General features: G+C 48.0%; 1 protein-coding gene across 2 annotated transcripts in view; it reads right to left on the bottom strand.

The window, feature by feature from the left end:
• LOC144731578 (ubiquitin-like modifier-activating enzyme 6) overlaps positions 1 to 5,305 on the bottom strand; it is a 41,422-nt gene extending 36,117 nt beyond the window's left edge. The window contains exons 1-3 of one of the 2 annotated variants that reach the window (XM_078612730.1): positions 5,221 to 5,305; positions 2,398 to 2,459; positions 491 to 585 (exon numbers count right to left, since the gene is read on the bottom strand). In XM_078612730.1, the coding sequence (XP_078468856.1) occupies positions 491 to 585; positions 2,398 to 2,438 (136 nt within the window). In that variant the 5' untranslated portion in view covers positions 2,439 to 2,459; positions 5,221 to 5,305. Of the gene's footprint in view, positions 1 to 490; positions 586 to 2,397; positions 2,460 to 3,501; positions 3,632 to 5,220 lie in introns of those variants that run through there. The other variant, XM_078612731.1, reaches the window with a different exon arrangement.
• Between the last annotated feature and the right edge of the window lie 7,524 nt (positions 5,306 to 12,829).

Raw genomic sequence — 12,829 nt, forward strand, 5'->3', positions numbered from 1 at the left:
GAGGAAGAAACAACCAAAACACCCAAAGAGCTTTTTCTCGTAGCCTCGTGCCTACGCTGTACGGTTCCAGGCTGTCTGATATGAATATTTGTTCATGAAAAAAGCCACTCCAGTCATGTGCTGGCACTCAATTACAGCATTCTAGTGATGTCACTGCACTGATGCCTTAAAACGTACGAGAGCCAAGTTGCAGAGATGTCACCGGAGCGCCACAACGGAAGGCCTATCAGTAAGTTAATGTCTCGGTAATGACGGAGCCTGTGTCAGGGGCAATCCAGACACACAGCCTGCGTGCATATTGACAAGAGGTGTTGAATGTGTTTTCTCAGGATGCGTCTTCCGTTCGTCAATTTAGCGAAGACGCTAGGCTGACACGAATCATTTAGCGGGACGCCGAATGCCGCGGACTGACGGCGCCGTTGTTACGTCCCGAGAGAAACGGAAAACTCGTGCGGCACGAACGTGCGTCGTGACGGCGGGGGACACCCACCGATCTCCACGCCGAGCCCGCCCAGCCCACTCAGGAAGACGCTGGAGCGTGCCATCTGCCGCATTGCATCGTCGTCCAGCACATAGCGCTGCCGGCTGCGATCGCACACAATCACATCACACCATCACATCACTAGAATCACACACGGAGTCATGAACGTGACCGGCCCAGTGTACAGCTACGGGGGGGGGGGGGGGGGAGTACCCCAGTGGTGTTTTGTGTTTTTAACCCTTTCCCATTCTGATGACGTACACATACGTCATTGTACACGTACGTCATTTGAACGGAACCAGAAGTAAAAAAAAATGACTTTTTCAGTACCGAGGCTCCCACAAGGCCATGCAGGAGAGCGTGTGGCAGTTTGGCAGCAGCTATGATAGAGTGCGGTCGTGTCGCTACGTTTCTCTGTGGTGAGAAAAATGTCTTTAAAAACGATGCAACGCCTCTCTAAATAAAATTAACGCTAAACTGCTCGCGCGTTCTGAGATTCAGCGGTGAATGGGACACCCCACCCTGCACCTTGCAGACGGTGTTAACAAGCGATGTTGTTTGTTTGAGCACTCAAGAGCATATGGACACTAAAGGAAAGCGCTTTCTCCAAGTGTTGTGATTGCCCTGTGAAAGTTTAGGACTTAAGCTGCGGTTATTTTGTCCCCCGAATCACCTTACACTGATATTTTGTAAAGTTGCTGCTTCTGTGAACTTACAAATAAGAGGTGTCTTTAATAGTCACTTCAAAAAGAATCAAAGTGATTTCCTGCTCGAATGAGCAGTGCGGTGGTGCTCATCTCCCAATTACAGCCCTGAGCCAGTGATGGAAATTCCACATTCATATGGCAGGTGTGAGTTCATTTCCCACAACGTGGTACTAACTTTATAGACCGAAGAGAGATGATGGGCTGAGTCAACCTACTATAATGATTTCAACTTGAAAACCTTCCGAACATCATCAGCCATGGTCTATCCACTGATAAATGCTGGGCCTCGCCATACCAATGCCATCCTTCACGGTGCTGCGGTGCCACAACCAACGTTGCTCCGGCAGAACACATTCCTGCGGAGGGAGCTGGTAGGAACGTTGGGTTGCTCGGTCAATGGCCAGGGTCAACGGCGGCGTGGTGTATTCCGCAAATATGCCCGACTGTGAGGGCGGGCACAAGCCGGCGTGAGTAGGTTAAACGTTGAGTTTTATAAGGGCACCACGGGGTGACCAGCCCCTCCCCACCCAGCCCCACCCAGCCCCTCCCCATCCAGCCCCTCCCTCCCCACCCACCCCACCCTCCCCTCCCCACCCAGCCCCTCCCTGCACGACGGACGGACACAATAATCCCCTTTGGGCTGGTGTAACCAGGAGGTTCCTACCAGTAAAAGCCAATCTCAACACTTGACATCCGCAGCGACCATGCTCCCAGGCAGTGATTGCACATCGCGTAACGCAAACTTGGTGTAGCTTTTACATCTTCACAGTTATTTTAATATTTTCAATCGATCTATTTTTTTTTTTAAAGCCTTAGTTTGTGAGAACTTGAATGAATGAATATATTACCACTGAATAACATGCATTTGTATGGTTTGCAAATTCCAGGCATTATGGTATTAGTTTCTGTTCTACAATCTGATTGACAGCATGTATGTGGTCCATAGTAGACATTTGAAACCAGCTGTGCAAGTGGTTGATGCTATGTCACCAAAGGCCCAGTCAGCAAAAATAAAGATCTTCCTTTCCTCCGAGTGACAGGATGAAAATCACCTCCATTTCTATGATTTTTAATCAGGTTGTAATTTTACACTAATATTTTTCTCATTCGTACACACAGGTTTTATAACATGACAAGTGTAAAGTACCCATACGAGTCATAACAAAGCAAGGTTTGCGCGCTCAACGATTTGCTACGTGTTGAGCTCACCTGTACAAAGAATCATCGATATCCATGTTGGTGGCATCCATCACTGGTCCTCTTGATCGCACCTACACGGGGAGACACGGCACCAAAACAGCAAACGCCAATAAATCAAAATGAAAGGTATTCAGTCGCACGGTGGACCTGTCGTCTGTTGATATAATCTAATTTATATTTGCAGAGCACCTTTACTCAAGGTGGTCGGCATGGCTTACAAAACGATGACAGAATGGAATGATGAAGTCGGCATGAGTGTACAAGGCGTGAGAAATCACAGTGATAGAGTGCTTAGGGATCATGAAAGGGTAGGGGAGGGACGGAAAGGAGTGGAGGGGCGAGGGAACAGGAAGAGAATGGGCAAGAGATAGGATGTGAGCTTTAAGAGAGGAAGGGAAGGAGGTTAAGGAGAGGAACTGCTCACAACGTGGACACTGCCCAGCAGCAAGAAACCGCTGCCCCCGTCGGAGCTGCGGAATTCTGAGGTTCGGCAATGGAGGAGCGGGGATCGAATTGCATCACCCTGTTGCTGCAACAGTCTCTCCAGTTCTCCCTTAATGAGGACCGTCAACACAGCTTTCATTCACACTACCAAGGCCCCGTGCCTTTGCTATTAACGGCAATGCACCATTATGTTTCCCCTTTCCAACTCGGGTTGAAAGCAGTAATGCATCAGCTCCGTCCAGTTGCCAGTCTGTAACGGGGCGGGGGAGAGCACGATAACTCCTGTGACGACTGAGATCGAATACGAATGACACTTGAGTATAAAGTGGGACAAAGCCTTGTCCACAACTTGGAGAATAAGCCAGCGCCAAAACGCTTCAACTCCGCGTCCGCACCGGTGACCCAGGGCCAAGCGTCACCACTCCCTCTCCCGATGGCATCACCGCGCGTGACGCCACCTCACGACACCGTGCTCCGTGCAACGTCATCACCTCGTCGTGCGCCTCGTAAGCGAGCCATCATTATCGCTCTCGTTAACTACCTCGGAGGGGAAACACGCGGGACTTCATTTCAGCTAAGCGGCTCTGTTTACAAAGACGACCACGGCCCCGAGACGGCATCCATGCGTATGCACGATTTTTCCTCCTCGTCCGAGTCACGCACCCTTACCAGACAGTGCAGGATGCCAACGTGGTTAACCTCATGATGACGGTGACTAATCTGTAAAGAATGAGCGTTACTTCCTCTTCAGTGAAGGATTTCGTTTTCGTGCAAGGATAAATCACGCCGCAGAGGTCACGGCCTTGGCACTTCCTACTGTACGCCAGAGTGCACACCTGTGCAGAGACACAGGGGTCTGTGCCCTGCAGGTACAAACTGCACGGCGAGTCTTGTACTCGGGAGTGAGTACAATGGTAACGGGCACTATATGCAACCACGCTCACCTCTGGTTTATGTTCAAGCATCTTTGTTGTTACAAATACCGTATATAAAAACAAATACAGTATACAAATTCTAGATTTGAAGCTTTCGTGACTGCAAGGATTCATACTCTTAGGTTGTTTCGGTAAAGTCACGTAGGTAAATTTTTTTTATTTATTTAGTTATTTTCATATATTATGATTTTATTATTTTTACCTACGTGACTTTACCGAAAAAACCTAAGAGTACAGTATACAAAACCGAATTAAATAGAAGATGCATATCATCTGGTTGAACTAGGCATGAACAAATACACCTAGGAATGTGGCTCTTTATAATAATTAGGCATAAACCCTGAAACCTCAGTGGTGCTTTAGTCTCTGGCTCTATGAGACTCGTGCATTAACACTGAACACAATAATCTCGGGCGTGCCTTGCTCTGGCTCAAGAATCAAGGTTTGAAAGTGACCGTGATTTATTCCGTGGCTATTTCCGAAACACTTATTCACGCGGTAAAGGCGGCGTTAAAGTTCTGCTGTAGAATTGTGGCCATGTAGAGCGATTATACGGCTCGATAGATATCTGAAGTCTATGTAGATGCAACCTTTATAAATTCATAATCAACGTTTTTGGTTTAGATCGCGTTATTTATAAATGTGTCGTAACCCTCCACCACCCGACACGGCCAATCAGCAAAAAAAGTGTCACGTTGACAAAAGACAAATAGTTCACTACTTTAGCCCACCGGTGTGTTGAAGCGTGAATCCACATGAATACTATTGGTCGCGAAAGCCTACGTGTTAACCCTCTATATATATCAGACGTTTCTTAATTAATTAAATCACTATACATCAGACAGCTCTTTGTGCATCCGAGTATTGATTGATGTCTATGGCTCTCTCCGATTGACAAATCGAATATCTAGGAATCGATAAGTCTCATTCTCTATGTGTCTCATTGTCACCACGAGTCTGTAGTAACATCCGCGAGCCTCCGAGAAACTCTCTGCATACAATATATCATCTCCGTGATTCACCCGGGGTATTGTAATACACCGCCTTTTGTAAATCCACTGCTGTACGAAGGCCTAATTGACCACACTGGTCACTACGAGTTAGTGAAGAGGGGACCCATTCAGATACCGCTCGCCAATCTGTCAATCTCGACAAGTCACACGGATCTCCTTGGGCCTGATAACCTCGATAAGTGTTCGTGTCTAGATCAATAACGCAAGTGGATTGGGGTCTCTACGAATCGCCAGTCTCTATGTGGGTGACGCCGAGCCCCGCCGATACTCCGAATCTCCACGGATCCCTCGACTCTCGATGAATTTGTCGGACTTGTGCGAATCTCCACGACCCCCCCCCACCCCCCCGAGTCTCTCTACGACCGCGGCGACAGCTGCAACTGCACTCACGACGACAACGGCAGCAACAACAACAATAAACAAGAGAGACAAACACGGACCGAAACACGCCACTCCACTCCCAAGGCCGCGTCTCGCTTCCTGGTTGAGTGCGGACGGCGGCTGCGAGGGGTCACGCTCCGTCACAGCTGGAGCGCGCGGTCATAAAAAACAACAAAAAACGCGTTTCGTTTAATGCAGTCGAGGCAGCAGCTTCCGGTGTGCGTCCGCTGTTTAAAGGCGCAGCGCTGCAACTGCCTCGCTCGCCACTACTGCTGACGGAAGCGGGGTTCAGCCCAGAGCGGTTAGCGCGGTCGCCTACGTACGGTGCAAAAGAAGTTCAGTACAGTGCATACATACGAGTGAGTGTGTGGGCAGAGGTACGTCTGCCCCCAACTCGTGCACGCAGGCCGCACGAAATCAGTCGATTTTATTTCCTTAACTGTTTAGTTCTTTCGGTAAAGCCACTGTAGAAAGAAAAATAAATGTAATAATATGATTTTATCTTTAAACGTGACTTTACCGAAAGAACCAAAGAATAATTCCTGCAGTCACGAAAGCTCCAAATTAAGTTTGTAATAATAGCACACGACGTTTCGATTGCGACACAAGCAATCATCATCAGGTACAAATGAAAGAGAAAACAAACCTAGTAAATTACTCTTTGGTTTTTTCGGCTAAGTCACGTAGGTAAAAAATATGAAATAAATTAAAATGAAAAGAAAAAAAAGATTTTCAAAAATTACTGAGGCGTCACACGCCTCAGTAATTTACCATAGAAGGCTACGTACGGCGCGAAAGAAGTGCAACGTACAAACCTGGCTAAACAATAGATTTCCAATGTGATCCTTGATTCGTTTTGTGGATGTGGAAATTCCACGTTACGGCGGCAGGGCCGAGTGCATTATTTAGTTATACGCGTGCCGTGGGAATTCCACGTGTCTATATCTGAGGGTAATGTGTTTACATAGAAGCACCGTTGACTTTTGAGTCTTTAACAAATAAAGATGCTTAACCACCACCGCTGGATGAGAATTTGTGGAGGGTAATTTGCCTTGCTTCACAACAGCAAAAAGTCAACATTCTTGAATAACACTGTAACTTTAAAATGAAACAAATACGATAGGCGACGTTTTGGGCAACGACCCTTCTTCATAGCGTACAAATTCGCCACCAAGGGTGGACGTTAGACGCTCACTGCCCACCAGGTATCCCCGCAGCAGCCTATAGCGCCTGTTATGCATGATGGTAGCCCATCTAAGCCATAGTCTCAACCCTGCTCGGCTGCTGAGATTAGACGAGATTGAGCACATGTCGCCGAATTCTCTCGGGCTACACTTTGTGGCGATCGTTTTAAGTATGCGGTGGTGATTCCATGTTTATCTGGCAAGGCTCAGTACGGTCTTAGCACAGCACATCAAGGTGCGGAGTCTCAGAGGGTACCTATTTTTTGTCGTCACAGGGGGATGATGATGTGCTGTTTCGGAAACCATGTCCAATATTATTTTTACACAGAACTGCCAATCAATTAAAATCGAAGGCATCCTCGTGAGTAACTGCATTTGCTGTTTCAACCTTTTGCCGATAATATCTGACAATACGTGGAATTGTGGCGAAGCTGATGTTAGTCTATGAGCCCATGCCGGCTATCTCCCTTGTCGGTACCACCTGAAGTGACATAACCTTCTAGAATCAGCATACTTGTAGTGACATAGAACTGACTGTTGGATAGCAGCAGCAACTGCAGGTGGGCACTTAGCGCACACGCCGCTGAGCATGTAATGTGGGTGTGCCGGCAGGGCGAACGAACTGGGGCAAGGGTCACGGTAGACCTCGTGTGGAAGCCCCCGGAACCCTCTAGAGCAGGGGTCCCCAACCCCCGGGCCGCGGACCGGTACCGGTCCGTGGCCTGTTAGGAACCGGGCCGAACAGCAGGAGGTGAGAGCGGTGAGTCCGCGCGTGGCCCGCTCCCATTGTTTTATCGACCACTTCCGTCCACGATTCTTTCCCGCACTGCGCACTTGTCTCCGTCACCGTGTTGGTGAGCCCACAAGCTGCTAACCCCTAGTAGCCACAATGAGTAAAAAAAACAAACGTCGCTGGAGAGCTTCTTTGAAAAGGGGGAAAGACCCAATGATGACCCCCCCCCCCCGGTCCGTGAAAAAATGGTCTTCTACGAAACCGGTCCCTGGTACCAAAAAGGTTGGGGACCGCTGCTCTAGAAGGTTCGAGAACAGAGGCGCAGCTAGCGCGGAGCCAAGCCGCGCCGAGAGGAATATAAGGAGGGGAGAGTGAGAGGTATGGGCTGCAGGTTATGGGATTGAAATTTGCGTTCACGCAATCAACAAATTATGGACTGTTTTCGTCAATTAACAAAATCGAATTTTCCGAATTTGAACGAAATTTCACTCTTGCCACGCACCGTGAGATCAAAGACACCTGGGTGGCCGAAGCGTCGTCATCCTCCCACGGTAGGGTCACGGTGTCTGCGGTAGGGTCACGGTGTCCGCGGTGGGGTCACGGTGTCCGCGGTGGGGTCACGGTGTCTGCGGTAGGGTCACGGTGTCCGCGGTAGGGTCACGGTGTCCGCGGTGGGGTCACGGTGTCCACGGTGGGGTCACGGTGTCCGCGGTGGGGTCACGGTGTCCGCGGTAGGGTCACGGTGTCCGCGGTGGGGTCACGGTGTCCGCGGTGGGGTCACGGTGTCCGCGGTGGCGTCACGGTGTCCGCGGTGGGGTCACGGTGTCCGCGGTGGGGTCACGGTGTCCGCGGTGGGGTCACGGTGTCCGCGGTAGGGTCACGGTGTCCACGGTGGGGTCACGGTGTCCGCGGTAGGGTCACGGTGTCCGCGGTGGGGTCACGGTGTCCGCGGTGGGGTCACGGTGTCCACGGTGGGGTCACGGTGTCCGCGGTAGGGTCACGGTGTCCGCAGTGGCGTCACGGTGTCCATGGTAGTGTCACGGTGTCCACGGTAGGGTCACGCTCCAGTCATTCCAACATGCAGCAGCAGCAGATCTTTTCGTGAGTTCCCTGAAAAGGTAATTTTTTTTAGTTTTCATTGAATTGTTATGCAATCATATGTATGCTCATTAAGATTGTGTATATTTTAGGTTGGGAGTAGAGTTGGATCGACTGTCCGAAACACATCCCTCATATTTCACATTCAATTAATGGGAAAAGCCATGAATGATGTGCGAACACATCCCTTCGTTAATAGGATACCTTTGTTTTTGTTTAAGGTTTTTCTAATCGGCGCTGGAGTAATTGCAGTAATCCAGTTATATGATTATTCTCAACCACTGGAGCGGCAGCCAAGGGAGGAAACATGCCCAATCACGTGTCCACCCGAGAGATGGAGTGATGAAATCATGTGCGAGGTGGATTGTTCCGCTGCAGGATCGTGAGAGATGGCAACAGCTTGGGAAGCCCTTCATCCAGAAGTGGATTTTTCACTGCTGATGACGAGTCGTTTGGTTGTCTTTTGGAGATTCTGTCATATGAATATGGAACATTCACCTTTGGCTTAGAGCTACCAACAGTGATACAGGCAGCTCCACCTTCGTTTGTATGTTGACCTTCGATCACACCGTACGCAGCCAACCGTGACAATCTCCCCGTTCCAACAGGGGGAACGTTTGACTTCAGCTTCATAGTACGAAATGATAATGCTTCTATACTCTTTGGTTACGCCTCCGAAACGTCGTGATTTAATTTAGTTGTTTTCATTTATTTTATTTTTTACCTACGTGACTTTACCGAAAAAAACAAAGAGTATGAATCCTAGCATTCACGGAAGCTTCAAATCTAGACAATGCTTCTGTGCAGCATGGAATAAAATATATATTTCTCAAATTATACGTGCCATTACAGTGGTGTATAGGTTCTAGATTTGAAGCTTTCGTGACTGCAAGGATTCATACTCTTAGGTTTTTCGGTAAAGTCACGTAGGGAAAAATAAATAAATAACAAGAAATAATAAAAATAAATCATAAATATTATAGAAATAATAATAGAAATAAAATAATGAATCACGACGTTTCGGAGGCAATACAAGCTTCCTTCATCAGGTGTAAAAAGGCACAGCAAAATAACCGTAGTGATTTATTATTTTATTTCTATTATTTTTCAAAGTATTTGTATCATTAATGTATTATTACATATTTATTTATTTATTTTCCCCAACGTGACTTTACCGAAAAAAACTAAGAGTATGGTGTATAGGTGGCATGAGGGTGGTGTAGGTGACGTGAAGATGCGATCCATCACAAAGGATCCAGCCTCTGGAGTTGTTTCCACAAAACTGCGCTTATTTTCTTTCATCAAAGGCACCGACCGAGAAGTCCTCGCAGCAGCCAGCCGTGACGAGCCTCGCAAAAAACATTTACAAACTCGGAGCCAGAGATGGCACGCGGAGATTCGGATATAAACAGCGCCCCTGCGATATATCGTTGAAATAACTCACTTTGCGCAAATCGTTCTGTTTTGAAATGAGAAGCAGACCCTTGGCAGATTTCACTTGGAAATTTGTGCAGTTTTTTTTTTACCGCAGCGTGCTCCCCACCGAGTGTTCAAGGCTCAAGAAGAGGTCACGAGACGTGAGGATTTTCCTCGAAATATTTGACGGTGCCGCCCTCAACTGTACAGGTGACAGCATTTGAGTAGCTCTGTTAGCAAGTTCCTCTTCAAAGCCAGAAGCCCCACGACAAACAGTCCCACACTTACGAACGCCCGACATACGAATATCCGCACTTACAAACGAGCTTCCATAAAGTATTTATTTTTAACCATCTGACTTGCCAACGTGAGCTCGCACTTGCGAGGCGAATCGCCTATTTGGTTTTATTTTGTTTAAAAATGCTTCCCTTTTTTGTTGCACACTGACCGTATGTGCATTTAAATATATTGTGTTCCGACTTACGAACGGGTCTCAGGAACGGAGCCCATTCTCAAGTCGGGGACTGCCCGTAGCGCATGGGGATAGCTGCCCGAATTTTCTCTCTCCACGTGCTTCTAATCTGCGCCTCTTCTATAGACAAACCGTCCTATCTCATTACACTGCAACCTCCCATCTCACGCTGTTTCCCTCTACCCCTTGTGCCCTGCACTGACATCTCCATCGTGTTAGAATGCCATAGTACGTATTGCGTAAACTGTCATGTTAAAGGCAGTCTGTCACAGTCAACAGTGTGGTGGCAATGTTATTGTCAATGTGGCAGAGCTCACCACATGCCCATCACAATGCTACTGCCTACCACCTACAGCACAATGCCCTCTAAACACCCACACAGAGCTCAACAAGAGCTACCATTCACCACTAAGATGTCACCACAGCGGTTGTGCCAGGTTAGGTGCACTTTGAGGCCACGTGAAGTGATGAAGGCTCGCTGGAAGGTCACGGGACATGCGGAGGCGTTAGTCGATTGACTACGATGACTGACAGATGCACCACTTGTGATCCCCACTGCGCCAATTCACTGTTGAGCCACCCGGCGCTCTGCTCATTGTTGTGGGCGCTACAACTCTGCCCTCCGTTGTTGTCGAGTGGCCAGGAGTATCCTTTACGAGCCTACACACACCTCGCCCACGGACTGTCACACATGCGTCCACCGGTTCGGTTTCTGACAGCGGTGATGCACCAGGGTTAATCATCCCTGGAAACTTGGTTTGATTTGGCACGGCAGTGGCGTGGTGACGAGAGTTCTGTGCAGCCAATTAAAACGAAAGGTTGTTGAAAAGTTAAAATAATGCCCAATTGTTTCGCCAGGAATGCCTCAGCTTGGGGCGGCGATGCCGCTTGTTGCAGGGGTTCGAGGTTAGAATCGAGCGGCCGTCCCGGCAATTACTGCGGGGGCATTCACCGTAGAAGTCGCGCCGTCTGCTTCACAGGGGACATTAAAGATTTCACGACGTCTTTCGCAAGAGTGACCCATTGCGTGCCGGCGCTAATCACATGGTATGATACGCAGTTATCGCTCCCGGTTGGCAGACCACATAGCTTGGGCCAGTTGTTGGTGCAGGTGCTTATCTGTTGTATATTCTCCTTGTTCAGCATGGTGATAAATAAGTGACATTTATTAACTGCAACGTAGCAGTCAATAAGCGGCATAGGGAGAAAAAAGCTATCACGCGTTTGCATTTGTTGGTTTAATATTTTATGATAGACAAAGTGACAAAATAAAGACCACACATACTGATAATATATATATGCGTGTGTACACAGACACACAAACTCTCTCTATTATTTATTGACTTAAACCAGGAGTACAGTAACAGCAATTTGCTATGAAAAAAGCCGAAAGGAAAAAGCAAATCTAGGTGCGGCTTAAAACGGACACAATACAACTGTACACAATTTACACAGATTATAGCAACAAATAATTAAAATAAACTTTCTTCTTCTTTCAGAATATACAAATTAAAACGCGCCCTACAACGTGACGTACGTGTTTTTTTTTTACACAGAAACCCTGGAAATATCTGAATCAGAATTTCCCATATTCACGCAAATTAATGTTTTGTTTTATAAAAAAAAGGGAGAAACGTTGAATATTTAGTCACGTTCCATAAATGGACAGGATGCGTGAGTTACAATGTGGAACTCGCAGTGAAGTAGCTGCAGACCCCCCCTCCCTCCCAGGGGACCCCACCGGCGAAAAGGGGACCAGGCGCTGGGCGACAAAGGGGGGCGGTTGACCAGGGATGGATTGGGGGGGGGGCAGCTTCCATTCCACAACCACCTCCGAGCCCCCCCCCCACGCCCCATTATCCTTTAATAGTTTGCGCCAGGGCCCCATTCCAACCACGCGACACCACTGGGCTCTCTCCAAGCCCACTGGAGGTGCTTCCCGACACAACCGGCTCAGCTGAAGGGACAACTTGGTGACGGGGCCTCTCTCTAAAGCAGCTTTGGGACTGTTTCTGCACCAATTTTTTTGTTAAATACTCTACTGAATCTAGAGAACACGCGCTAGATTGTGCTTTCAAGATGGAACAAATTCCCGTTTTCAGTCCGTCTCAATAATTATCGCGGAGGTGACAGATTGGTCATTTTCTTTTTTTCTAAATCTGCCAGACTTTCAGCCAAAATGACGACTACATTCACATGTGCTGTCCATTTTAAATTAAGTTAATTAACACATGTCACTGACGGTGCATCTGTATGCACGCTAACGATGCATTTAAATACTGTTGATGCTCATGTCACCTCACATATCAACACCTTTTTTTAATAGCAGCACAATTCATTACGCAGGAGATTTAACGTTAGGTAAAAAATAAAAGAGGATTTTTTCTTTTGTCTACTACAAAGAACCAACGAAAGCAAGATTCCTTTCACGTCATCGGCCAATGCATAATAACATCACGGGTGGTTACATTGTGAAGCATCAGCAGAACCACGTGCATGGGTCGAGAGCAATGCAAGTGCCACCATCGACGAGGAAACGCTTCCGAAAAAAACCGCGGCCTGTCCACAGTTTCACCCCCAACGAGGGGCGCGCAGCAGCAGCGTGTTTTGACCACCACCACCATCATCGCAGAGAAACCGGGATTCGGACACCTGTAAAGATACGCACTGCCAGACCCCCCCTCCCCGCCCTCGCCTCGCCATTCCATGAACCGTTTGCGATGATTCGGGGGCCACAGTTGGACTATTTAATTGAATCCATTCAC

This window comes from Lampetra planeri, chromosome 39 (genome assembly GCF_965212315.1).
Source record: "Lampetra planeri chromosome 39, kcLamPlan1.2.h2, whole genome shotgun sequence".
Classification (NCBI taxonomy): domain Eukaryota; kingdom Metazoa; phylum Chordata; class Hyperoartia; order Petromyzontiformes; family Petromyzontidae; genus Lampetra; species Lampetra planeri.